General features: G+C 46.2%; 2 protein-coding genes across 8 annotated transcripts in view; one reads left to right on the top strand and one right to left on the bottom strand.

The window, feature by feature from the left end:
- NME7 (NME/NM23 family member 7) overlaps positions 1-4,190 on the top strand; it is a 96,120-nt gene extending 91,930 nt beyond the window's left edge. For all 7 annotated transcript variants that reach the window (XM_067301526.1, XM_067301540.1, XM_013950128.2 and 4 more), the window contains one exon: positions 3,924-4,190. In XM_067301526.1, coding sequence (XP_067157627.1) covers positions 3,924-3,981 — 58 coding nt within the window. In that variant the 3' untranslated portion in view covers positions 3,982-4,190. The remainder of the gene's footprint in view (positions 1-3,923) is intronic.
- ATP1B1 (ATPase Na+/K+ transporting subunit beta 1) lies at positions 4,001-19,113 on the bottom strand. The gene is made up of 6 exons (XM_067301564.1): positions 18,976-19,113; positions 16,262-16,390; positions 9,183-9,338; positions 8,219-8,403; positions 6,273-6,353; positions 4,001-5,372 (listed from the first exon to the last, which is right to left on the bottom strand). The coding sequence occupies exons 1-6, from the start codon at positions 19,073-19,075 to the stop codon at positions 5,106-5,108; spliced, it is 918 nt and encodes a 305-aa protein (XP_067157665.1). The 5' UTR covers positions 19,076-19,113; the 3' UTR covers positions 4,001-5,105.
- Positions 19,114-27,530: the final 8,417 nt, after the last annotated feature.

The raw sequence follows: 27,530 nt of genomic DNA, 5'->3' as shown, positions 1-27,530 counted from the left end.
GGAATGAAGCCACTCTGAACTCCTCCCAGGTGTAGCAGTTTATGGGGTCAAAGCCAGAAGGTCACAGTTATTCATCCCTGTTATTACTTCCTGAACATTGTTGTTGTTATTCCCTGAACAGGAATTGGAGCAGGCATAGCTGCATACTATAAAGCAGGTAGATGGTTGCTGGGATTTGTAAGGAGGGTACTGTCTTTAAATTTAATCCTGTTTCGTCCCTGGACAGGAGTGAGCATGCCTGAACGTTAGCATCATTTGAAGGCCATTGGATGGCTTCTGAGGAACATGTTTGGTTAGTTTCAGACTGATTCTTGGTGGATACTTGTCCAGTACCACCTTTGGGTCCTTTAAAGAAACCAGAGGTGTGCTTGCATTGTTGAAACTAATCTTGCCCTAGTTCGAATTTGAGGTGTTTTGAGAGTCTTACACAGGCACAGCTCTGTTTTCTGTGATTTATACTATAATTGGACCCTGGAAAAGAGAATAACTTTATTTCCTAAAATGCAGAATGTTTTGGAATACCTAATCCCTGTCTCCATGCTCAGTGTGAGTACCTCTAAGTCCTGGTTCCCCTTGGAAAGAGACTTGGGTTCTTCAAGCAGTCTCCAGCTGGGACATCATAAGATGGAAACACCTCAAAGCACCTGGTGGTGCTAAAATCCTTGGTTTTGGTTCTTGTCTTCTGCAAAACACCAAGTATATTGTCATTTGAGTGGAATAACTAATGGCTCTTGTCACCTGTTGGCTAATATTTTAATTTCTGGCCCAGCACTGCAGTGCTCCGTAATGGGAGGTTCTTAGAGAGAAGGATCCTTTCTATGTACCACAGATGTGTCAGCTGTTAACAGGGTTTACTGGGAGCTGGGTGGCAGCTGACCCACATAATGATAATTATAGCTGGAAAGAACAGACTGGCACCTAGGTTTGCACATTCTACAATACTTGCTGTGCTTGTTCTCATGTTTGAGCCTTGTCAGTACAGTCCGCATGGATCTTGGACACGCCAATAAAAGATAATTGAGGAGGAAGAAGTTTTCTGTAGGTCATGAGTAAGCTGAGGCTTATGCAGCCTGACCTGGGTAAACTGGCTGCTCAAAATCAGGGGCTTTTAAGGACTGCAGTAGTTAGCACAATGCCTTTTATTGCTAATTGCAAGTGAGCAGGAGTTGAGTGAGGGCAGGCGTTTACCTATATATCGATGTGTTGCTGCTACCATAAGGGTGGATCACCACATAACTGACGGGGAGGTCAAATAGCTCTGGCCAAGATATTGCAGTAAATTGTGGAAGGAGCTTATCAAGCAATCAATCAAACTTTTCTGCATCTCCCAGAAATATGTGGCCTGTGTTGCAAACAATTATATCAGCACCTCAAACTGAGGCTCGACCCAGAATTATTTCCAGCAAAGGAATAGAGTCGACAGTACTTGGCCTTTTTTGTTTGCTCTTGGCATAGCTCCCTGCACATGCTGGGTTTCATGCTTAGCCTTTGTAGGTCAGATGCTGTAGGCCAAACTGGGAACAGAAGCCCAGAAGTCCCAACATTTAGCTATGTAAAACTGATGATTGCTGTTCTGTATTTGTGCAAGTGTTCATGCTGACACAGCCTTAAAGGGCCTTGTCCTTAAATGTGTCTTTCTGCTCTTTATTTACAAGTATTTTTATGTGCCTGTCACCCTGGAGTCCAGGTGTCCTATATCAACAAGAACAGAGATAAACTTTGCTTTAATGGCAACAATTATGCTTAACTACTTTGAGCCAATCTGGCAGAAAGAACAAAGTGTTCAAACTGACAGTTTATAATGTAATGTACTATTACATGAAGGCAATAAGGAAAGAGACTCCTTCTGGGGGGGGGGGAATAGTTTTGGGGATTTTTTTTTTTTAATAGGTATTACAGCACCGATAGCCAAAAAAAAAAAAAAAAAACCAACACAACCCACTTTGAAATGAATGATGTTAAAGGTAGTTAGGTTAAGTTTAAATTAGGATGATTACACCCCACCCCACCCCCACCCCCACCCCCGGCCCCAGGCTTTTGACTGTCCGCTTGCCATAACAAGGCTGTATCACTAGTATTTTGTTAAAGGTAGGCTTGGTATAAATTGGATTGTGGCCCAAGGTGTCTGTCTGTTCAGAGGCCTACATGTGTGTTGTAGTTTCTCTCCTCCTCCTTCCCCCCCCCCCCCCCCCCAATTCCTGCAGCCTTTTAATGCTCTGCTAGATCTGATAAATTAGAGGACCTGCACTTCTGTTTCTTTGTTTTACAGTGGGACGTCTGTGTCCAGAGGAGTGTGGATCCCCCCCCCCCACCCCCACCCCAGCGCAGTGTTAGCACAGTTGTCATAAAACCTATGAATAGTTGGGGGGGGGGGAGGGGGGGGATGTTTGTTTCTTGAGGGGGTGGGGTGGCTTTTTTGTTTGGTGGCCTGGCAGAAGGATGCAAGGATTGGGCAGCTACTGCAGTGAGTGCCTACTTCATTAGTGATCAGCAAAGATGCCTGTACAGCTTTCACTGATTTGGTACTAGAAAGTGATTTTTTTTTTTGGGGGGGGGGGAGAGGTGGGTTGGTTTGTGGTGCGTTATTTTATAGTGTATTAATAAGGTTGCATTGTACTAGTGCCTTTTGACGCTTGCTGGAAGCCAACAAAGGCACCATAAGCTTTCTGCAATGTTTGTCCAAACTGCTGGAATAAATCATTATCTTTATTACTAACTCATGCTTGGCCTTTGCTCTTATATAGTAAATGAGAAGGTGCTATATTATCTAACCTTGAGTTGTCTTTTTAAAAATAGAGCTGCCTTTTTTTTTTTTTTTTAAATGTCCAACACCATGTACATAAGCCTTGAATTGTAAGGGAAAGCTTGCTCCTAAGGAACCTTGGATCCATGCACTGCCCTCCCTGATGGCAGTAGTTAAAACACCAGTTGGTAGGAGCCAAAGTAGTGTCTGGTAAGACCCTGTAGCTCTTGTGCAGTTAGATCCCCTATAGGAAGTATTTTAGCACTTTAATCACAGAGTCTTTGTTAAAGCTTTGCCCAGCTACAAAAAACATGCAACAGCAAAGGAAACAGTTGAAGAAGGTGAGATTTCAGCTACCTCCTGTTCCTTGTTAGAGTGAAACAGTCTAATGCTTATGCTAAATGCTATGGTATACAATAGCTATGCTTTTCCATCTAGCAGACAGCAGTAAGGTTAGCAGATTTCTTTTCCACTATGTGGCATTTTGATTATGAAGGTTCTTTGTCAAGCAGCTAGCTCTAGGAGAGTAATGTTTTGTCACTTTACATGCAGAAATGCTCTCCAGTAATCTGCTTCAGACAGCATAAAGTGATCTTGACTCCTGTAGGAAGCTATCTATCTGCCAAGTTTTGTCAAGTCTTTGAGCAGCCCTGTCAGGTGTAGCCTGCTCTCAAAGCTGGGCTGTTTGCCCAGCAGGAACAAAGAAAAAGGTGCTGCCATGAAACTTTCTTCTCTTTTGTGGCTTTTGCATTCTCCCTCCTCCCTTCTGGACCTGCAGCACTTACCACTAATGGATGTTTCAACCTGCATTGGCAATTAACAATTTTTATATTAACTTACTACTACTAGAATGTATGGCTTGTACTTCTAGACATGGAGAGCTTACAGTGATTGTGAATACCTCAAGCTTTCACTGGAGACTAGGTTCCTGAATGGTGTGATCATATGCATGTTTGCCATAATAGTCTGCTTAATGCATCAGTTACTTAGCTCAGGGGGAGAGGAAAGCAAATCATCAACAGCAAACCACTGTTTAGAACTGATGAACTTTAAACTGATGCTTAGAACTCGTATCTGCTCAAAATTGGCAGCAGTAGTTTACAGGAAACCCAACGCATGTTTTACCTGTCTCCAGCTCAGGCACTCTGGAAATGATAAAGCTGTCTTATTTTTGAAATAGGTACAGTACTTTTTCAAGATTCTGGACAACTAACAGCCTCCATCCACACCCAAAGTAAAAGAAGTGGACTCAAAACAGTGTGTTCATTCATTTATTTGTCCAATGTTTCAACCTGACTGAAATACAAGATCAACAAGAGCACTGTACTCCTGGCTATTATTACATGTTAGATAGAACATAGAGTTTTGCACTTTAGACAACATTTAACACCATTCTATGGGGTCTGCATTGCTTTTATAAAGTTTAAAATAAAGATTTATTTTCAAACATGTGACTTTGGTTTATTTCATACATTACACTTTCTTGCAGAAAAAATAAAATTGTACAACTGCATAAATATAAAATTCTTCCACCATGAAAATGGTTAAAACATTCAATAAAGACATTAGCACCACAGTGTGCGATGCCTCCAGCAGGAAAAAAAAAAAGAAAATATACAAAGCAAAGAGTTATGCCTATCACTGAGGAGTGATAGTCTGACCCAGGTCTCTCACACAACATACTGGAGGATGAGGGAAAAGGTGGAGAGAGAGACAGCATTCACTACAAAGCACAGTACACAATCATCTATTTTCTTTAACTTCACTTAAGTTAGTTTCCCCTGCCACCCCTCCAAATAAAATACCCTAACACCACAGAAAAGTCAGAAGCCTTATGGAGTGCTGTTAAATATAGTCTCACAGGTGGGCCTTTCTTTTAAAAGGAAAAAAAATAATTAATTAAAAGTAACATGCCAGTTCTAGTCCCATTGAGTATTTACACCTTGGACAGCAAAAGTCTTTGCTCACAAGAAGTAGAAAACAGATACAATACATGGCTTGAAAAATGACCAGAGTATGCACCTATAGTACTGTACACTAAATAAAATACACAAGGCAGCAATACTTAGGGGCCAGAAACACTGCTTACTACAAGTCAGTTATGGAATCATAATTTACAGTAAAAATGGGCATGTCCCAAGGCTCAATTTTGTTTTCGTCATTTACAGTAGAATAAATATTTGTCACTATTGCTACACTTTGTTTACATTCTAACCTAGTAAATGCAGAAAGCTAGTGTAAAGCATATAGATTACGTGTAGGTCCCATACGTATGACAGTTCAAGACTAGTAGGTTTGCTTTTTTGTTCCTTTTTTTTTTAACCTTTTTAAGTGGCTGGGGGGGGAAGAGTTGTGCTTACAATCAGCTGCTTTTTATGTCGAATTTAATATCAAAACGTCCCTGGAAGCGGTCTTTGTCACTGTACTGGATGTTCTGCCCATAGGCCTTGCATTCCACACGCACTTCCATGTCGTAGGTCAGGTTAGTGAACTGCACTGCCACCAGTGGCTGCAGGTATCGCGGCTGGAGGAGCTTGCCATAGTATGGGTAGTACTGCAGGGCAAAGCCAGGGAAGCCTCCCATCCCATAGTACTCCACTGTGCCTATTTTGTCTGCATCTTCTTCTCTCTAGAGAGCAAGGAAAAAAAAGAACGAAAGAGAAATCATCCAAACTGCATTTTGCAGGAATCGCCCTAGCATCATCCTTTTCCATCAGGACAACCACCTCTCTTTGGGCATCACCAATCCTCATCGTGACAGCACGAGGACCATCCTCATGGCGGAAGGGACTCTTATGACCTGTCTAGCCTGCAGCTACAAATAAGCACCTCCCAGCATGCCTCATCCGGGAAGAGCATTTGGGGGGGGGGGGGGGTTGTTTAAAAAGTCAACCACTTCTTTACACGTTCAGAAGCCACCACAGCTTCCTGTCAAGCCAATGCACTGTCTTTGACTTAAAAAAACCAACCAACAAGAAACCCACTTTCGTGTCTCAGCCACATCATTTGAAAGCAACATGGCTCCCTTTGAGGATGGCTTTTACTGTTTGTTCCCTCTTATCCCTCTCTGTGAGGGCAGCGCTAACTGTCATCATTGGTGGGGCTTTGAGAAGCTGGCCTTACTCCTCTTCCTAAGGAGAAGATATCTCAAGTAAGAACCACCACAGCTGTCTGCAGAAAAGCAAAGGATTGAAGCTCTCATATTTTAACATCCTTTCCCTCTGTACACTAGAGGAGGAGAATCAAGCAGAAAAGCAGCTCTTGGCTAATACACGGTACCATTATATACATTGAAATTTTCATCCACTGACAGCTATTGCCTTGTGAGGAACTTAGTATTAATAAGTATGGATTTAAGCTGATTTCCTTCTGTAACAGTATGTTTTAAAGATATATGGAAACATTTTTGCATTTCCACTTCAGGCTTTAAAATGCATTTCATTCTCAGAGACTGGTAACTAAAATTTGGTACAGACTTAGCCAGTCCTTCCCTCAGTTTCCTGACTCTGCTTTACTTTATTTCACTTACCTTGGGACTGCAGTGGACAGGGATGAGATATGGGTTGTACTTTGTCATAACCTCTGGAGGGAGGCTGTCATTTATCGGAGCCTAGAAGAAAGCCAGAAAACAAGGCAATGTTACACTCTGGATGCTTCTCTGCAGACTAACACACCTTTGCAGAAGCAAAGCCCAGTGACACCAAATACATACAGTTACCTGGAATCCCTTTTAGCCCAGTTTCAAGGGGGCTACAGCTATTGGTGATGGTTCTTGGGAGACAAGCAGCATAATGCAACTAGAAGCAGTGTAAGTTAACCCAAGCAGAACTTTTGTTTTTTTTGTCTGTTCTTACAGCTTTACTGTTGTGGGTACCAAAGCAAGCAGTTCAGGATATTTTTCGTTTTGTGGTGTCACGGGAAGAGTTTCACTCTAGGGTGCTAGCTAGTAGGTTTTGTTTGTGTAAATCTCTGTAGTGGCAGAAAGAGACATGCTGTTTGCCACCTGTGTGTCATGTGAGTGCAGTTAGGACTGAAACTGCACGACGAAGAGCAAGAACGGGAGTCATACCCTGATATTTCTGAACTTTGATGCTCAAAGGCTCTAAGTAGGTTAAGGAAAGTTGGGGAAGTCACTCAGATGTTGGTCCCCTAACAAGAGTAGATCTCAGGATCTGCTTTACAAACACCTTGCCCAGTACAACAGCTGTAGGGTTTCTCCTGTAGTGTGGAATGGGGGAAAGAAATATTGCCTTGGATACGCACATCATTTCCAACTGAAATACCTTGACTACACCCCACTGTCTGAACTGGTCTGGAGCTCTGTAGAGGGCAAAGGAAGGAAGGTAGACACCCAACCCATCTCTTCCCAGACCATCAAATGTGCAGATCTTATGTCATCCCACAGCTACCACATACCAAGCACAGTAAATTTCTGCTAAAATGCATCAACTGTTTCTACCATCCAACAAGCCAAAATTCAAATATTTTCTCTTAGCACAGTAAAGTCTCCCTTTGAAGAAAAATGTTCCTCAACACATGCTAACTAGACAGTACGTTTCCCCTTCCTCTTGGCTACACTGATGGATGGTGATGAGGGGTGCTTAGCACACCATTTGTACTGTTTTCCATCCAGAAGATCGAGTGGGATGTTTTGCACAAAGCATTCAATAACATGTACTCTGCCACTCAATTCCGAGAGAAATTTTTAGTATTTAAATGTGTTGGGAAAAAAACAAAGTAAAAGCAGTTCCTGTCCAGAATAATGTCCTTTGACATTAGTGCAAATATGCTATTAACTGCAGCACAGAGCACGTGGGTTACAGCAGACATCCTACAGTGTGTGGGAAGTTGCATTAAATGATCTAACAATCTCTTCACCTTTCTTTCCGTAAGATCTGCACTGGACTCTCAGATGCTCTCTAGTATATCTTTATGCTTTATAGACTATGTATCAGTCTAATACCACTTAATATAGCACTACTTCATTTAATTAAGTGGTTTTAGCAAGGCAGACAACTCTACACTGCCTGAGGAAAGAATGGAATAGATCGAAGCATGACACAATTTACTTATCTTACTACAGATACAGTAGGTCTGGTACTATCACATGGAAGCATATACAAAGTTAAAATGTTTTTTATCATTTAGAGAAATACCTTCTTTAAGCAATTCAGTTACCAAGTTCGGCAAGGTAACCAGATAGCTAACCAGGAGTTAGCATTATGAGAGTTCATTGCTAATTGTTATTAATTTGCAGTATGCAGTTTCCATAGCTTTTTAATGAAAAGTTTTTGCAAAACCATTCACTCAAACCCTCTCAAAGTTTCTCTTCTGCAGAATGTATTTAATACTAATCTTTCTCTAGCAACAGAAAAGCAGGTGCTAATTGAATGGCTTTTCCAGAGTCCCAGCAAGTCTGCAGCCAACTCCTTCTCCTTATCAGTAGTTTCTATTAGAAAGGGAAGAGATACTTGCCTTAGGTTTGAAGCCAAGAATTCTGTTAAGCTTGACTAGTATGCATGGTTTGCCGTCCCTGTACCCAAAGGTTGGATCATTTATTCCAGAACAGTTTTCCAGCCATTCACGTTTGAATTTGCAGACCTTCTTCTGGCCTTGGTCTTCATTATATGGTCCTCTGTCTTTGTATTCAGCAGGTATATCTGCCATGGTGGGGGAAAGAAAAACACAACCGTATGCAACGTGACCTTACAAAGCTTTTGTTTGTCAGGAACAGCAACATTTATGCTTCACTGTGTAGTTGGGATTTCCCACCTGTCCACACAGGATAAGGGTTACCAGCTTCTAGAGGCTGACACCACAGATCTGCACCCAGCCACTCTCCAGTGTGTGGCTGACCACAGACAAGCAAGTTTGTAGAGATTTTGTTTTTTAACCGAGGATTCTTCCAGACAAAAGAACAAGTGCATTCATAATACATCGGCTCAGATTTTTTGGCAGCGTTTACAAGAGGGGTCCAATCACAGATTTTGCATACACGTGAGGTGACAGGATTCATTTCACTGTCACATATAATTGATTTATACCATCCAGAAGTTCTGCTGCATTGCATCAAGAGGATCCAAACAGGTTTTAGCAAAGTCATCAGTAAAACCACCATGGCTTTCAGAGAGGATATAAGGTCAGTGCCACATATTTTTAAGAGTCACTTGCAAGCTTCTCCAAGTGAAATTTGAAAGGTCCCTGCCTTATATCCTCTATAATAAGCTTCCAGGTACATCCCTGGCCAAGTCTGGTTTGTCCAAACTAATCATTTAACGAGTAGCCATAGGACTGAAACCAGAGCCTGCCAGTTAAAGTTTACTGACATGCCATTACAATAAAAGGACACAGAACAACGCAACTAACCCTCAGTTTTTGATGGAAGTGACACAGAGGCATTGGTCAGAGCCCTCAACTCTGGGAAACAATCAAGACTTACCCCCACAGTCCTGAAATATTATGTTTTCAGTTTGTTGATCAGCACTGTAGTCCTTTAAAAACTTCTCAAGGTTCCTTACATATGGCTCATAGCTTTTGGAATCAGTGACAATAAAGGAAATTTCTGTCTTTTGTACCTGGGGAACTTGAGTCAGTCCTAAGAAAAGCAAAATCAGGAAGATGATATTAATTACACCTCAAAGTTGCACAGCCTCCAGGCAGTGCTTTGCACACCAAGTACATAAAGCAGTCTGCTCATCTGTATCTCTCAGACTTCAGAATCTACACAAAACAGCTTAAACTCACTACAGGTGAAGTTCTGAAGAGATCTTATCTCCTGTCTCCAACAGCAGTCTAGAACCTTTGTCATGATGTTTGCATCCCTAAGTAGATAAAAATCACAGAACCTAGAAGGGAGGCTATGGAACAAGCTTTTCCTCAAGAAAAACATTCAACTGCAGATCACTTGCCCAATTTTGTCTCCTCCCAAGTGAAGAGAAGCCACCTGCATGTTAGTAAGGCCACACCACAAACTCCCACAGAAGCTATCTTACCTATCCCTAGCAGTTTGACTTGAAAGCCTGCAAGCTTACCTCTGTGACCCCCAACAACCTGTGCACATAGGCTACATCAGAGATGCCTGCTCCTGAACTCCTGCATGCTGTGTAGAAGACAAGAGAGGTTCTCACAGCTCTGTAAGGTCTTTCCTTTGTGTAGTCTCCCTTACAGGATGCAGGACAGGAGACTCTCTCCCACCCACTAACTTCAACAGCCTGATCATTTTCTCTGGTCTTTTCATTCCTTAAACAGGTATTTCTGATTACAGAAGGATCATTTTAAGCTCTCTAATCAGAAGCACATCACTGAGTAGGTAAATAGGAAATACAACCACACAGGAGAGATGTTTAAAACAGTCCTAGACTCTGGGCTGTGTAACTAGCTCTGCTCTAGACTTTAGAAGAGGGACTGGAAAAAGAATGCATAGGGAGCAGAAGGGACTAGATGCATTTTATTCCTTATAGATAATGAAAAATGCCAAGCCCTTTGATTGTCATTATGGGAGCCAAAAATAGTTGCTCTTGCATGATGTTTAGGTCACACTTTAATTGAATGCATTGATGCATGGCTAATACTTAAGTTTAAAGTAATGGGAACTGGAGTTCATGCTGCTTTTGTGGCTGCCACTGTAACTACTAGGGTCTCAAGCTCTTTTCAGTCTGTCACCTTCACTTTAGTAAAGCAACAAAAAAAAAAGAGTAGGGGAGCAGCATTTGCTTTGGCAACTTTCAGAAAAAGGTCTGTTGCCAGCAAGTTCCTCTAGTGCAAAACTCCGGCAGCTTCGCTGGCTGGCCAAAACCCACAGGAGCTTGTGACTCCAGCAATTTTTGCAAAGCCACTTGAGTGTTTCTGCTTAGTCCTGCCTAGAGCCAGCTCACCACTCCCCCCAGCCCTGCCTCCCCCCTTCCCACTGAGGTGGAATTTGTAACCTAGGACAAAGATTAGCTTTGTTCCCCTAAATGCAGCTCCTAGTAGTCAAAGATAGCAAGACATCTAGCAAGTAGCTTGTGGTTTCAAGTTTTATTCTGGGAAGCAGTTTTTAACCTTCTCTTAAATCTCCCTTTAGTACAAATTGGCCACTTGAGTGCTGCAAGTTTAGAAGCAACTCAGTACTCTCCCCTAGCAGAATCCAGTCTTCCCCTTAAAGTTACTGAAGCTTTCAAACCCCTTTTCAAGCAATTACTTGCTTTCTTGCTTCACTAATGTTTTTTATATATGTGTGTGTATGTTTATATCTATAGATATCTAAAATAAAAATGCTGAGTTCAGTTTTATTAAAGGACTTCAATCCCATCCTGCTAAGCTCTTCTTATATTACCACTCAGCTAGGAAGCTGTGGGCTCATGGTTAAAGTGACTATCTGGTATTGCAGGGAAGGCAGGCCTCAGAGCCTCTCATGGATCTGTCTTCCCCAAAGTTACAGGTATATCATTCAAGTCTATAAAAATAGACATGGCCAGGCTTTCTTAAATATTATAAAGACTGTCAGACAGTTATACTATTAGTTTTGTTCAGGACTGCTAAAACTTCCAAGCAACTCCCCAGTCCTATTCTTCATCTTGTTCAAGACAGTGTGTAAAGGCAGCCATGACTGGCACAACAAAGGTGAAGGGAAGGTCACCAAAATAAGCATTGTGGAATAGACCATGGAAGCCATCTAATAGGCTATCCCTACTCTCTGGTTAGGAGAGCCCAGCCACTGATGTGTACAGTTAAAAGCTAGCCCTCTGCAGACTCCCAACCTGAAGAGTGCCCATCTGCCAAGGCTTGCAAGAGCAGCACCAAGGCCTGAGCAGCACCTCCATACAACTACTCCAGCAGTCAACAGCCAGCAAAGAGAACAGCCATTCCTGGCCAGGTGCCTGGCTCAGTCTGTGGCAATAGCTGCTTTCACCCCAAATCGGAGCACTCTTAAACAGGTGCTTAGATGAACCAGACTCAGTTGTGCTTTGGTATATGAGCTGCTTTGTTTGGGACATGAGCAGTGTTGATCAGCCTTCCACTTATGAAACAGAAACAGTAAAATCTTGTGAAGATGAAAGGCTTGTCACGAAACTAGCTTTATCCTGATGAAAAGCTACATCACTAGTTTTTGCTGCACCCTCCATTCTCACATGCCTGTGACTGACAGGACAGGGAGCCCTATGCACAGATCTATTTCCCACCTTCCTCCTCTCCCCCCCCATTCTGTGTCTTCTGTATTTCCCATATCCAAATCAAAATCTTCAATGCTATTATCAGAACAGCCCAATCAAGGAAAAGAACTCCCAAAAAAAAGGGAATATTATTTAAGATAACAGAGGAGGAAGTAACATTTCTGAAACACTTCTGTAACCTTTCTGAAACCTGCTCTCATTCCTCTCCCCCTCCCCCCCCCCCAAGAAGAACTAAAACATGTAGTTGGGGGGGGGGGGGGAACTATTTTAAAGCTGAGTCATTCCTTTGCTACCTAGCATGGGCTGGTATACACACAAGGGAGTCTGAAGTTTTGTTAACAAACAGGGCTGAATAAGCTTCTTGGGGACTCATGCACATGCAGAAGCCACTCATGAGCAAGCTCTATGAGGGAAGTGAAGCCTTAAGTACTTACATAGCCAGGAGTGCAACAAGCCCTCTTCCCCACCCCCATTTTCACTGACTGACACTATTCACCTAAGTGATGAATGATGCCTTCAGTCTATACACATGCACCACCTTGTGATGGCTTTCTAACTCTATGGATGTACCAAGCTAGCTTAAAAAAGTCTGTGGAAAGTCACTGAATTTGAGCTATGGTTCCACTTTCAAAACACTGTCACACATTACAGTCAGGTTTATTCAGTTTCATTTAAAACCAAGTTTTCCAGATAGACTTTATCATTCTAAGCTGCAGGAGCAAGACTTCAGAGGGAAGAAATAAGTGTCCTGAGTGAAGGGATGGAAACTCAAAGTGGGAGATCAGGCTCGTTATTAGGAACCATTGCATAAAGTCCATAGTAACTACTGCTGCTTTATAATGCAGTGCTAATTTCCCAGTACTATTTAATCATTTAGAGTCTAAACACTGCTGGGGTGACAGACAACAATGGTAGCAACCACTGTACAATTCCTCCTTACACATACACCCCCAAGCCCACTAAACAAGAAGAGATAAAAGCCTCCATGCCAAATGGCATCCTTCCAGACTTCTAGTCACCTTTTACCTCCCAACCAAAGTATAAAAGGGGGGATGCAAATTTTCTGATGCACTGAATTTGCATGGTTGGAAGGCAGATAGTATCTCTGGAGCTTGGCTTCAGAGATTTTGCACACTTGGGTGCCAAGACAAGAGACAAGCAGAAAAGCATGGCTTATTTATCTGAGCTAAATAAGCTAAGTGGGGAATATGCACCAGAGTGGCCTTTTCCATTACACATAGCACAGGCACAGCAATGCAAATCAGCATTGAGAGCATGGGCATTTGAAATCCCCTGGCTTGAGCAGGAATTCTCCTTTGCAGCCACCACTTAAGAAAAGCCTTGTGAAGTAGTGAGCTCTCTCACCCCTACACCAGCTATAGTGAAGTTATACTGCATTTGACAGGATGAACACCACAAGATGGCAGAAATACACAGCCCAATTTAGGTCAGGGGTGGGGTTTTTTCAAATCACTTAGTACACTGAGAGGCAATATCCTCATCCCTCTCTAATGGCAGGGCAAGTCCTGTGCTTAAAGCAGAGTTTGAGCCTGCAGCACACATGGAACTGTACTAGGAGCAGGGGCTGTCGCAATGGTAAAGGCTGGAAAATGAGGTAAACTGCACTTCCCCCACCACAAGACAAAGGAAAAAAGAAAAAAGCATACCATGGAAAGGTACAAAACTCAGCTTGCCCTCAAGCTGTGCACAACATTCCTGTTGTGTTCAGTGCAGGAACCAATTAGCATATTAATGACATTTGGCTACAAAAACAGCCCTTTATGGCTTTCAGTGTTATACCCATGTCAGCAGCACTCAATCAAGTGTCCTGTAGCTTCTGATGCTGTTAAAGTGTCTCAGAACAAGTATATTATAGGAACCCCACAACATTCTCCCGCAAGTCTCAGTTTAGTTCCCCCACTTTGCTGACCATTTTCAGTTGATGCAGAAGTGACTTGCCCAAGAGGAACAGAACACTAGAACTGGAACAAAAGACAGGTGTTTCTAGAAAACCTGGGATCCTATCAAGCTGCCAATATACTTATTTAGCTTGTTCAGATTGTGAAGTGGTTATCTTGCAACTCTCACGAGAAGAGGAATTAGAATTTCCTTGATGCTCTATTTTATGTAGTTCATGGTCTGCAGGGGTTCCAGTTCATGGAAAATTAGATACTCGCTCAATGCAAGAGCTAACAAGCCTGCACACGCATTCCTGGCCGGAAGTGCAGTTTTGCTTGCAGCACAGGGCAAACCGCTCCACAGGAGGGGAATATAGGGATTGCTGACCTCACAAAATTGTCAGTACAGCAACTCCCTACAATGTTAATCTCAGTCTTGATGAAAGCTTATATTAAAAGGCTACTTTTAATGCATCATCATCTGACACGGCTGCTGTGCTACAGGATGAGGAACAGACCCAATGTTAAGAGGCAAGCTCCACATCTTACCCCTAATTTGTCCTCATCTGTAGGAACAGTCATTGCATGAGGTCCTGCAAAGACCCTGTGCTGTTACCAAGTAACAATTTCATTTAAGGTGTACACACATGCAAGTGCTATTGTTACAGCTCAGTTTAAAACCCTTGTTTATTGGGCAGCCCACTGCAATATATTCAAGGAGCTGGATTTTGTTCTGCTAATGTCATTGCACGCCCCAAAAGCCTGTTCCGAATTCAAAAGATCCTTGACAACCTTTTCGTTCTTCCTCCATTTTGATTTCTGTAGTACATGCTAAAACACCTTGAAATCCAGTTCCAATATTTTTAAAACAAAACTAGTGCAATATGCAATTAAGAGATGACTAAGTATCTTCTGCAGGCTTAAGTCTTTTACAGAAATTTTACTTCAGAATTGCTTTGAAATTAGACTTGCACACTGTTATCACACAAAGCTGACTGTTTACCTACAATGATTAATTATGCAACATCAGGCTAAACAGCAAGGTCTGTCTGGACAGGACCCAAGATCCATGGGCTTCCTTCTCTAATTATTTCACATCTGGTGAGACCACTGGGCTTCAGCTGGGGAAAAACATTTTAAAAAAGCTACTGCACCATTAGTCATGTTGGTGGTTCAGATGCAGCTAACTGCTCTGGTCAGTATCAATGACAATTTAGTTTCTCCTGCAAGTGTCAGAGCCCAGTGTAGAGGTGGCAACAGCCACTTTCAGTGCTGAAGATGACATTTACCCCAGCCATGTTCATACATTTAAGAAACGCCACACAAGCACAGCAGTGCCAGTCTGTTTCACATTTAAGTAGTGCTGGTGGAAAAGCACTTATCTGAAAAAGATGATTCTATGCTGAGAAATAACACCATTTGGTAAAGGTAAGATTCCCTGTGTTGCTACAGCAGGGAATAATCATAGTGTAGCATTGTCAGCAGCAGGGCCGTAAGACACTGTATGACACCACAGCCAATTTCTGTGGCTACAAGCCATCAGCCTCACAATTGTCACTTAAATACCACTGTTATTAAAAGCTTCTGAACTGTTTTACAGAGCAACTGGAGACAGATCCTTACCATCCCCAGTGCCAAGCAGCCTCAAGGTCATTTGTAATGTGGGAAAGCCGCAGTTGCGCAGCTCCCCCACACATGCTCTGTGTGAGCAGCCGCTGGCTGCAGAGGGAATCAGACAAATCAGACAGTGCAGCAGAGCCTGGCAGGCAGAGCTGGGAGCCTGTGGCAATGGCTAGCTGCTCCATCTGCCCCTACCCAAGGCAGACTGGCTACAGACATTACTTAAGTGATCATTTTAAGCAGAGACTTTCATCTAATAGAGACAAGTTGTGCATCAGAGGCTACCAGACGACCCCCCAAGCCCCCATTACACATTCAAGTGAAATACCCACTAGTAAATGCTATTTCTTCTAGATCACACAATATAGTTCAGTGTTAAGCAATATAACTTAATTAACACATCCAGAATTCATACTGTCCCCTTTCTTCTCCTGTCCCTCAGGTTTTACAGATGAGGCTAGCATTTACCATAGTCCTCTCACTTACCCATTGGGAACACAGTGGCTACAAAGAAAGAAAAATACAACTTCGTAAAGTTCATGCCTAAGTAAAGCCTCTGAGCCTCAATCCATTGCTTTGGTTTAGGGAAGGGAAGCAGAGAGCAGCAATGCAGGTTTAAGTTCCTCTTAGTCAGGAGGAATGTTTCATGTGATGCAACTTCTAATTCGAGCAGGATTGCCTTCAAGCCCCGGTGCTTTTTAACACAGAAGGCTGAGAACATGCCCACCCCCTACAAATGTGTTGCTGCAATGAAATGCTTATTTCATCCTCCTTCTTGAGGTGAGTAACCAAAACGCCTCCCCAGAACAGCTTGCACCAAGTCAAACATGGGCCTCCTATTTAGTTACCTGGAGGCGCCACTCGATCCTGATATTTGGGTTCAAATTCACTGACGGTGAGCAACATCACTTGGATGGTCCCAATGAATATACCTGCCAGGCAACCGTAGAAGATCACATAGAAGAGGAGGATTTTAACTGCAAGAGAGCACAAATGGAAAGATGAAATCAAATTGAGCCCTCAGGGCAGCCACATGTTTCTGGACAAAACTTCAACCTTCACCACTTGCAAGGAAGAGCCCAGCACAATGAAATCAGATGGCAAGCCCTACTGCAGAGGCATGTGTTTAACAGTGAGATCATGCCTATGATGCACACAGCCAGAAAATTTAAGTCACACTCCAGTTGTTCTGGGCATGGGGCAGGCAAGGTAAAAAAAGCCTCTGAACATCCAGAAACCCATGAATCAGGACTGAAGATTAAAACACGTTCTTCCATATTTTCAAAGAAACCCACCCCTCAGCTGACCCAGCACTACCACCACACAGCATTACAGGTGACACTGTCAGTGAAGCGAGTGCCTAGCACTGGCCAGGCATACTATGGGTCTGCTCCAAAGGACACCTATTCCACACAGCACTGGGCCTCAAAGCTGTTTCCAGAGGAATATACCATAACTGTTAGATTCAGGTTCACAAGTGACTGTAAAGTCCAATCTGCTCTAGCAATTCAGACTGCTCCTGTTGTCTTTAATTGAGGTAAGAGAACTGGGCCCCAAATAAGCTCTAATACTTTATCTCAAATGTAGGAAAGTACCTAGACTTGTCACATTACCACACATTTACTAGTGCTCGTTTACAACAGCACTCCAGCAGTACTCATTCAAATTAAAAATAGTGAATTATGTAATAATGAAAGATTAGATTTAGTTTTGGTCTAAAGGGAGATGCCTAGAATAATCTTAGCAGGGGGAGGGGGGGGCCTGGAAACACAGCACTTCTCAGAATCTGAATATCAGTTACCAGTTTACAAGGATTATCTCAACTGATTAACTGCATAGTAACATGCCGTACTAGGCATCACCAGGCAGCCTACAGGAAGGATAAGCCAGTCCATGCCAAGCAACTGTATGCTAATCAGGCAACAGGAACAAGCAGGCCAGAGTAGAGGCCAAAGAGTACTTGAAAAAATCCTGCTTGATCTCAGAGTGTCCTAATCTAACTGTAAACCTAAAATGAGAGATATATTTGAAGGACTGGAACAGATACAAGGGAGGAGGGGAAAAAAAAGCAATAGGCAAAAGTATTCCTCCCTCCACAAGCCATCATAAAAATGCTTCATTAGCAGAGAAGCCGTCTGATTAAGGCAGTCAGTTCTAGTTGGTTTCATTTCACATCTATGAAAGAAACATGAGCAGGAGGGGACAACCAGCGACATAAAGGCAGAGGGACAGCAGCAAGAAAGGCACTCCATCCTCTTTTCTTCCTCCTGGGCACCAGAGGTAGGGGAAGTAGAGTTCACGAGTTCAGCTTAGTGTCATAATGCGGTGCTCCAGGAGTTAAAAGCACTCTTTGGTATCCAAGCAGCGTAAAGCAAATGGCTGTGACGTCAGAGACATTCGGAAATTTTTCCAGAGCATGGTCATAGGAGGTGCTGTTTTAACAAACCAAACATTAATGCTGTTGTCTGCAGCATAACACCTTTGAGTTTTGTAAAATCAAAAGGCAAATGCTGGGAGGTAGCTTATTTAATCAGTCTCCCCACCAGAATGCTCTTAATGTCACAGACACCTCAAAGGTCAGAGGCACTCCCAGGTTTCAGAGAATGTACAGCCGACCGATCTAGAGACCAGGCAGGACAGGGTTGGATGAGAAAATGCTTCCTGCAACAGGTAGGCTTATAACAGAGGAATGGGGTCCTCAGCCTGCAGCTCAGGTCCGCAAGTCGCAGGCAGTCCCAGACGGTCAGGTGCACCCGTGCGCTGGGAGAGGACCTGGTCTCCCCCACACCTCAAGCGCTGCGCAGCTGCCTGGCACCTCAAGAGCAGAAAATACCTATTCATGTGCACCCACAACCCAATTCTGCTCACTTAAAGATACAGCAAAGTCTGTCCTAGTCTGCCCACCACTGCTAAAGCTGGTGGCTCCGGATGCAGCACCTCTGCCCACTCTGTCACAACAGGGCCCAAATTCAACATCGCAAGGGCAGCACACAGCTGGGGTTGGCAGCAGCTGGAAAACCAGCTATTTGCTTAAAGAAAACATTAAAAGCCTCTTAGTCTCTAAGGGCTATTTGCACAGCGCCTAACAAATATATCGTGAGCATTCAATCATTGCGGCACATGCATTTCCTTGTCTCATGGGCTATAAAAGCCAATTGCTCCCTCGCACCGAGGTAAAATTAGCTCCGCTTCCTCTTTTTCGAGGACCAGACCAAAAAAAAAAAAGAAAAGGAAAAAGAGAAGTCGGCAGCCTCGCGTCCCCCCCCGCCGCGATGCGCGGCCGGAGCCGCCCGCCGCCAAGGAGACCCAAGGACGCGGCGCCCCGCCAAGGGCACCGGCGCCACCGCCCCACCTGGGCTCGCCCCGCCGCCGCCTCACGGCCCCCCGCGGGCTGCGCCGGCGCCAACGGCTCGCGCCGCGCGCCGGCTGCGGCAGCAGGGCCGTTACCGCCCCCCCCTCCCGCCCAACGGCCGCAGCTCGCGGGGGGGGGTGGGGAGGGTTAAGCGGTGGGGCTGTGCCGCAGCGCTCACCGCCCCCGGCCTGCGTCCCGCCCCGCACTCACACCAGCTGCCCCCGGTGCGGCCCAGCAGCTCCTTCTTCTCCGAATTCCAGATGAACTTCTTCCAGTTGCCGTCGCCGTCCTTGGCCTTCCCGCGGGCCATGGCGGGCGGGCGGGCAGCGGGCGGGCGTCGGTCGGCCCTCGGCGGGCGGCGCGGGCAGGCCCCGGCGGGGCTCGACGCCCCGCGGCACCGGAGAGGTCGTGGGGGGGGGGGCGCCCGCCCGCGCGGCGAGGCGAGGCGGCCCTGGACGGGTCGAGTCGGGCGGGGGTGCGGGGTGGCGGCGGGAGCAGACCAGCACCCACGGGGCACAGAGCAACAGCGCTACCCCGCCCGCCGCCGTCCCTTCATATACACCGCCGGCTCCGCCCCCCGCCGCCGCCGCCAATCATTGCCGGGGGAGCGCCCCGGGGGCGGGGCGTACGCGCGGAGGGGGCGGGGCCGAGCGGGGGGCGGGCCCCTGCTTGGGGCTCGGCGGCCGCGGGAGCGGCGCCGGGGGGGCGGGGGGCTGCGGCGCCGCCGCCGGTACCGGGGGCCGGGCCGGGCAAGGCAGGGCAGGGCCGCCCCGCCCCTCCCCGGCACGCACCCGAGCTCTGCCCTGCAGCGCGGCGGGGGCCGGCGCCGGGTGGCTAGGGCACGTGTGCGCCTCTGTGAGTGCGTGGGTGTGCACGCGTGGGTGTGCGTGTGGGTGCATGCGGGTGTGCCCCTGCGTGCATGCATGTGCCTGTGCGTTTCCACACGCGGGCATGCCTGTGTATGTGCCTGCATGGGGGTGTGCCTCTGCATGCATGTGCGTGTGTGGGGGTTCACACGCTTGCATGCATGTGTGTGTGTGCATGCATGTCTGTGCATATGTGTATGTCTATGTGTGTGTGTGTGTGCACGTCTATGCATGTGTATGTGTGTGTGTGTGTGCATGCATGCGGGCCAGCAGTGAGGGTGCATCTCCTCACCACCCCCTTGCTGCACACTGGCCGTTTCCCCCAGCGGGCAGCCGCCCCCAGGGGCCCCACACTTTCCCCCAGCTGTGGCTCCCCCCCAGGGCTGCCCCAGCCCCACCAACAGGCCCGAGTCCCTCTGGCGTGCCCGGTCACCCCTCCTGCTCCCTACACCTGCTGCAGGCACCCTGGTGCTGCACGCTGCCAGCCCCCTCCCCTCCCAGTGCAGGCGGTTGCGGCCATCGAGCTGCCGGGGACGTTATCCAGCTGGCGGGGACCAGGCCAGGGAGGCCCAGCGTGCTATTTTAACCCCCCTGCTCTGGGCTTTGTTGCAGCTGGCGCGGGCCCTGCAGAGGCCAGGCTGCCAAGCTGGCCATGCCGCAGCAGGGCCATTTCGGCCAGGTGCTCAGCATCGCTGTCCCTCTGCCCTTGTCCTCCTCCCCGGCACGGGCCGGCCTGGCCCCTAGTCCCCGCTCTGCTCTGCTCAGCTCCCTCACGTGTAACATGGCTGCTGAATATTTAATGCAAACAGCGCTCCCTTCCCAGCCACCTCCTGGCATGTTTGCACTGAAAACACCTGTCTGGAGGGGGAGGGAGAGGCAGGGCCAGTGCTGGGGGGGGGGGGGGGAGCCACTGCCGGGCACCTGGGGGCTGCGAGGGGCCCATATAACCCCATGCAGCCCTGGAAGTGCTTTACAGCAAGGCTAGTATCACTCTCCCTGTCTGCTAGGGGGGCACTGACACGCTGAGAGTGGGCGATGCACTGCATTACCGTGTGTCCCAGCCAGGGGCGAGCTGGAGGAGGCTGTGTCCCGACCTTGCAGCCGGCACCCAAGGGCCACAGCATCCTGCCCCAGGAACCAAACTCCTGCCTCGGGTCTTATCCTTCCTGAATGGTGCTGCTACCTCGCAGGAAAACAGAAAAAAAAAGTAAAAAGGTATTTTAATGTGCCATTAGAACTATCAGTTTAATCTATTCCATGATCACACTTATCTAACGAACCTTGATCCCACGGTATCATTACAGGACAGTTAAAGATACATGTGCATCCTACCTGCGTGTCTCCATATCATACTTGGATTTATTTTAACTCTGAATTTCCTATTTAGTTCCAATACCATATTGCACATATTTTCTTACCTTTAAGTTACTGACATGTCCTCTCAACTTCAAGTCCTCCTTTTTTTCTTTTTTGTCTGGGAAGCTAGATGAATACATATAGGCTAGTCCTTTCTTGGTATCTCATAGCAGATGCATGTTCTGGAGGTCACTGGTGAATGACCTTGCCTGAAATTGCAGTTCAACTAACCAACATGCACGCTCTTCCTGGATCTCAAGAAGAGGTAGTCAGGCCACCATAACCCTCTCTCTAAGCCATTAAACTAGCAGTCAGGGAACAAGTCGTAATGTGGCACTTGTCCCTGGACTGGATACTCTGCACAGTCAACTCTGTTCAAGCAATCCACAGCTCCTATCCAGAACCAGCCCCTGGAGCAACCAGCACAGAGACCTGTTTTGTTGGGCCATCAGACTTAGCCTGCTGGGGCCACACAGGCCAGATGCCCTCCAGGCCATTCCACCATTAATGGCAGTGGCTAAGCTTGACTCCTGTAGCTTTAGGCATACATCCAGATTTCTCAAAGCTGTGTAGGCTTATGGATTAGAAAGAGGACAAGTATCATGAGGGATGTATAGAGAGTCTGCATGCCTAGAAGGCTGTGTATGTTTAAGTGTGAGTGTCCAGTTTGCTGAAGGCTGCAAGAAATGCTGTGCATGATCAAAGACAGCCATGTGTGCCGCATGGATTTGCATCCTAGGTTAGGAGACTCAACTCTCAATGACATTCATGTGATGAAAAATGGCTGACCAACTAGAGCAGAAGAGAATAAATGGCATCTCCCTTTCCTCCTTAGTGTCTGGTCAAAGCTGTTTTTTAAAAAGACCTGTTGTTAGAGGGTGGTAGCAAAAGCAAACAGGCAGAAGCGTCTGATACCAAAGTCCTACATCTACCATATAGCGAGAGAAGTATCAATTGCAAGTCAAGAAGGCTGTGATTACAACCAGGCCAATAAATAGAAGAGCTCTGCAGGAGGAAAACCCACCTATCTTTAACTTCTAGACTTCAGCACAATTTCCTTTGTAGCCAACTAGACAGTTTCTCTTAGTTGCTGGGCAGTCAGGTCTGCACTGGCCACTTGGGAATTGAACTGAATCTCCCTCTGGGATGTCCTGGGATGCAACTTATGGCATAGGTACATTGCCCTACAAAGGCCAGCACCGTGGGAATTATGTGCAGGCATGTGGTGTTGTCACTAAAGCATGAAGTCTACTCACCAGGCAGTCTACCAGTGGATACCATGTCTGGCATTATCGACAGGCCAGGACTCAGCAGATCTAGCCTGCTGAAGAAAAAAACACAGTTAGTTTAGGGCACATGTAACAGCGACAGTTAATACTTCCCTCCTTGCCTTCTACCCAAGGAACAGGGTCATCCAAAATAAAACAGGCACTGTGAATTAAGGCAGGGCTTTGTTATTTCATAGTGATGTTGAACTAGAAGAAGAGACTGAGAGTACACTTACCCACATCATTAATTCCTAAGAACAACGAGAGGGAGTGTGGAGAAGGCGGCTGGAGAATATCTGAACAATCACTTGCCAATTGCACAGTGAACGGCCACCCAGGGCCATGTCCTTCCTCTGAGCACATTCTCACTCTCATTGCAAGAGCTAGTGACACTTGTGGAAGTTGAGTTGCAGGAGCTCCTGACTTCATGAACATTTCTTTAAGGATCACTGGGAAACTCTCTCCTCCTGCATCTGTACTTTTGTATAAATACACAGAAAAGTCCTGTTAGGTTGGCAGCATCCAGCAAGACCCAGCCTCCCGTAACTGCAAAGTTTAGCATGTGCAGGCTATGCAATGGGCAAAAGGCACTTCATGAGGGTTGCACACCATTTCTGCACACTCTTGTACAAATCCAAGGCCTCAATCCTGGGCACACTCACAGCATGCACTTTACTTGATGTTGGTGAATTATCCTCCAACTTGATGCTGGTGAATTATCAGCAGAACTAATAGGTAATGGGAGCCAAATTTGATTAAAATTTACTGTTTGTTTGACCACTCAGATATCAGTCAGGCTGTCTCTCAGGCCACCACTATAGCATCTGATTTTTTAAGGTGATAAGGGCCTGAGACAACTTTTGAAAGTGCCAAGAACAAAATGTTCAAAGATATGCGTGTCTAGGAGATTAGCTGTGGGAGGAAGGGGTTGGGGAAAGCCGTGCACCAGGACCTAGGAAAGAACAATTTGCAGGATGGGATTTTGTTAGAGCTTATTTTGCTGCCCTTAGGAATTAGTGTGTCATGTGCACTCTGTTTTTTTCTGGTGGATTTGGATAGCCATCAAATGATGACATCCCAGGTGTATCCGGGGACTCCTTTCTTATGTGGCTTGGTGTAAGTGCCTAGGGCAGAGTGAGGCATCTCACTACAGCACACAAGAAGGGCAGACAATCACTTTTGTTTTAGCGGGGAGAAATAAGGCCATGGCGTAGGTCGGGTGGGGGTAGAGCAAAGCACGGATTTGTCCAACCTGGTGCCTATTCCGCCCGTTAATGGAATTTGCGGGAGGGAAACGAGGACAGTCGTGCTGGGCGGCTGACGGTCACACGCGGAAACTTTGAGTAGAGGGAGAGAGGGGAGAGGCGAGCTGGGAGGAGGGAGTCTCACAGACTGCGGAGGGACTGCTAATTATAAGATGACAGAAGTGTGAAAAATGGCCTTAAGTAGTTACTATTCATGGGCTGCTGCTGCTGCTGCAAGCGCATGGGGCTGGGCCTCTTCTGGTTGGTATGCCCCAGAGTTGGAAAAGGGCAGCTGCTCTAGAGCTTGGCACCCGGCCTGCATCGCACACAACAGGTGAGAGAGGGTGAGAGGGAGGAAGACAAAAACGGTGACCAGAGCCACTGTGGCCCAGGCGGCCCAGTTGCACACAGCCTGTCCTCTCTGGCAGGCCGAAAGCAAGAGGCCTGGTGGTACACGGGCATTTCACACCCCTCTGCAACTGTCAAGGGGCCTCAAAGAGGAGAGGAGCCACCCTCGAGAACTGCCTCAAGAAAATAAGAAATAAAAAATGAGAAATACCCCCCCACGCCAAAATCCAGCCATGGGACCAGTATTCCTTCCTCTAATATCAATTTGATAGTTGTGTAATATTAATTGTGGGGGGACCTGCACAGCACACCCTTGGCAAAATGACCTGGCTAACTTCAACAGTGTAGACAGAAACGAGAGTGTAAACAGCGCGTGTGAACAGAACCCCCCAAACAGTGTGCGAGGGCATTTGCCCAAAACTAATCATGCTGAAGAGGGCATGGGAACCCCCACCCCAGATGTGCGCCAGGGTGTCTCCCCACCGGCGGTGCAGGGTGGCACAGGTACACCCACAGCTGGAGCACCCTCATCTCCAGCAGGAGGCATGCCTGAGCAGGGGCACCTGAACTCCCAGGAGTGGGTGCTCGTAACCCACACTGCCAGGGAGAGAGGGGCACCTGCATCCGTGTGGGATGAGACCTTCTGGGGGTTAGTTACAAAAACGTGTTTAGAAATTTGCAGGAGTTTATTAAGCGTCTGATATTGTGGTTTAACTGTTGTATTGCTGCTATTGATCCTAATGTATATCTCACTGGTTGCCAGTTAATTACATGTCATTAATAAATCAATAAACCACTTCAATCCTGATTCGGTTTAACCTACATGAGCTGAGCAGTTTTGCCCTGCCACAATCACTGACTTCAAATTTTGCACCAATCCCGGCAGAAAGCCTATAGGCTCCATCGTTAAAAAAAGACTGATTTCAGGTTGAACTGGAGCCTGGGTGCAAGACCCGGAGGGTGGTTTGATGAACGAGGGGAATGTGTAACAGACAACGGCACGGTGTGCCTGGTGTTTGATACCCGGGATAAACACCGCTGGCGGAGCGTATAGAGTTCCTCTGGCTGAACGCCACTGCAGGTAGTGAAACCCGCCAGTGTTTCAATGCTGTTCTGATAGAAGCAAAGGGCACTTGTTAAGGCAGCAGAAATCAAACCATTTCACCGTAATTTCTCTTTTGGGCTGACACAGGAAAAACACAACTCTAATCTCCTCACTGAAAATAATGTGAAAATAACTTCTTGTAGGAAATCCACCCTGTTTTGCTTGGCGCATCTAGAAGCGACCATCACCTCGGGAAGAAGCATTACCGGGGGCTGAGTGGGAAGCTGTCAAGAGTGGCACGTTTGCCCCAGTGGGCACCCCGCAGCCCTAGTGGGTGGCAGCCACCTTCCCAGCGCACAGTCACCAACGCAGGCAGCAGTGCACACCCCCAACATGGCCACCAGCTGCAGGACTATGGGGTGAAATAAGGAGCTTTTCAGCTGGAGGGGACTGGCTCAGCTTCATCTCTGGAGTTATCTGTTGGTCCACACAAAATGGATCAGTTCCCACTGGATACAGCAGCAATATGCACTGTTACAGCAGGCTGTGGCTAGTTTTCTTTCTCAGCAGCAAGGTCGTAAGGCTTTGCTCTCCACTTGCTCTGCCTGCGGCTTGCAAGGGGCTCTCCGACAGCAGGTTGTATGGGGGATTAGCTTGCTCGCCTGCCCCAGTTACAGCTCTGCTGTCTCCAGGGCCAGCCAATCTGGGACTCCCAGCACTAAACCAAGTTGAAGAACAAGAACTAAACAAACGGAAACTATTTTGAGGCCTGCTCTAATAGATTAAAAAAAAAAAAATCAGAGTGGAAAAACATTTCTATCTTTAGCCATCAGGAGCAAGACTTATCTAAGCAGCCCCACACAGGAGCTGGCAATGGGAATGGGTAAGTTAGGTTTGACTTGTTCCTAAACATCTTGTTTTAATTGTTCGGTCAGGGACATGGCAAGACTAAGTGATTTACAGCACCTTCTAGAGGCCTTTCTCCTCCTCCTCATGGGAGGTCTTTTCCCTAAAACAGCCCACAAATGTCTATGATAATTTTAAAGATTATTCAGTGTTGTCCACGCTGAGGTTCTTAGCTCCTGAATGTAGATCACCCTACAAACTGGGAGGGCTTGGTGTCCACTGAGGGTTTCTTGTTGGTCTTTGCTTTGGTTTGAGTTGTCTGGTTCCAGTGCAGTGTCATGTGATGACCAAAGCTGCTGGATAGCTCAACTCTCACCTGAAACAAAATAATACAATGAATTTAAAAAGCAGACATATTTTGACTGGAGAATCTTTCTTCAGCCCCCCACATCTAGTTATCACCACAAAACACATCAGGCAGCCATGATGGGAACTGTCTGTCTTTATTCCTTTGACATACATTGGATGCTGTGGTGACCACGCTTGGAGTCAGAAATTCTCTTTTCACTAACCATCCCCGCACAGACCACAGCATGTCACACAGCCCTGTGTCCACTTGAGAAAGGCCCCAAATGAGCGAAAGGAGCATATAGTCCAAAGGGAGCAGAAACACACCTAGCAGGATTTTAAAAAATGCTGAAGTCTTTCTCATCAAAATCAATGGGAGTTAAGTGCCTAACCCTCTTGGATGACTTGAAAATCCGATTGGGCCTCAGTTTGTATTTTTAGATGCTTGCATACTTTTGAAAATCTGCCTTTGCTTTCCATGGCTCTGCCTTTCTGCTCAGATAACTAAGCTACCTTTGACATGGACATTTGTGCATGACCCAAGTCAAAGTTGACCCACTTCACACAGGCACAACAGAAGTTGGGCACTTATGTCACTTGTATCTCCAGATCCATCAGATGTTTTTCAGAAACTATCAATTCTGGCAAAGAGAAGGGAACACCATAAGCAAACCACTCCATCACCTGCCTGATCTAACAAATGGACAGGTAGAGGAAGACAGCTCATGGTATGACGCTGCTGCTATATACGGAAGGCAATACCTTTGTTTTTCTGTCATTTAAACACTATCAGTTGTAGAACACAAGCTGTAAATCGTGCCAAGACTCCCTTGATCTATGCAAACTGTCACGACAGGACCCCAAGTTAGTTTTGAGTTGCACTTTTTTTTTCCCATAGGAAAGATCCCCAAGAGACCAAAAAGGCTTTTACATTTAAAAGCCAGGTTTTATCTGAACTGAATGAGGCAGAAAGATGGGAAGGCACCACCTCGCCATCCTCCAAAAGGCTTCCCCCGACCAGACTGCAGCGGCCAACACAAGGCAAACACGAGCCACCTTTTCTGCTCCCAGCCTTTTAAAGGAACATACATAAAATATGTTACCTGAAAACCTGTAGACAAATGAAGCAGATACCATCTCTCACAACTGTATTCCTGTGTTTCACCTTTCCACCATAAACCCACTTAGCGTTGATGTGAGAGGAAGGGGCATGCCTGGACACAGGCAGCCCTGCCACTGAATCATCTGTGCATTTCTCTGGTTTCTGTTTTGTATGCGGAAGAAAGCCTGGGAATAAATACGCACATGCAAATCTATTCGACTGCATGTTAAAGCAGTCCGCAGGCAATCAGGATTGGGGACTAAACAGAAATTCCCTTTTTTCCCCACCTTTATTTTCTTTTGAAAAAGCAGTTGCTACCGGTAATCAAAGACTAGCTACTAT

This window comes from Apteryx mantelli, chromosome 1 (assembly GCF_036417845.1).
Source record: "Apteryx mantelli isolate bAptMan1 chromosome 1, bAptMan1.hap1, whole genome shotgun sequence".
Taxonomy (NCBI): Eukaryota; Metazoa; Chordata; class Aves; order Apterygiformes; family Apterygidae; genus Apteryx; species Apteryx mantelli.
Note: the sequence above shows the minus strand (reverse complement) of the source record. Positions and strands in the feature narration are given on the sequence as shown.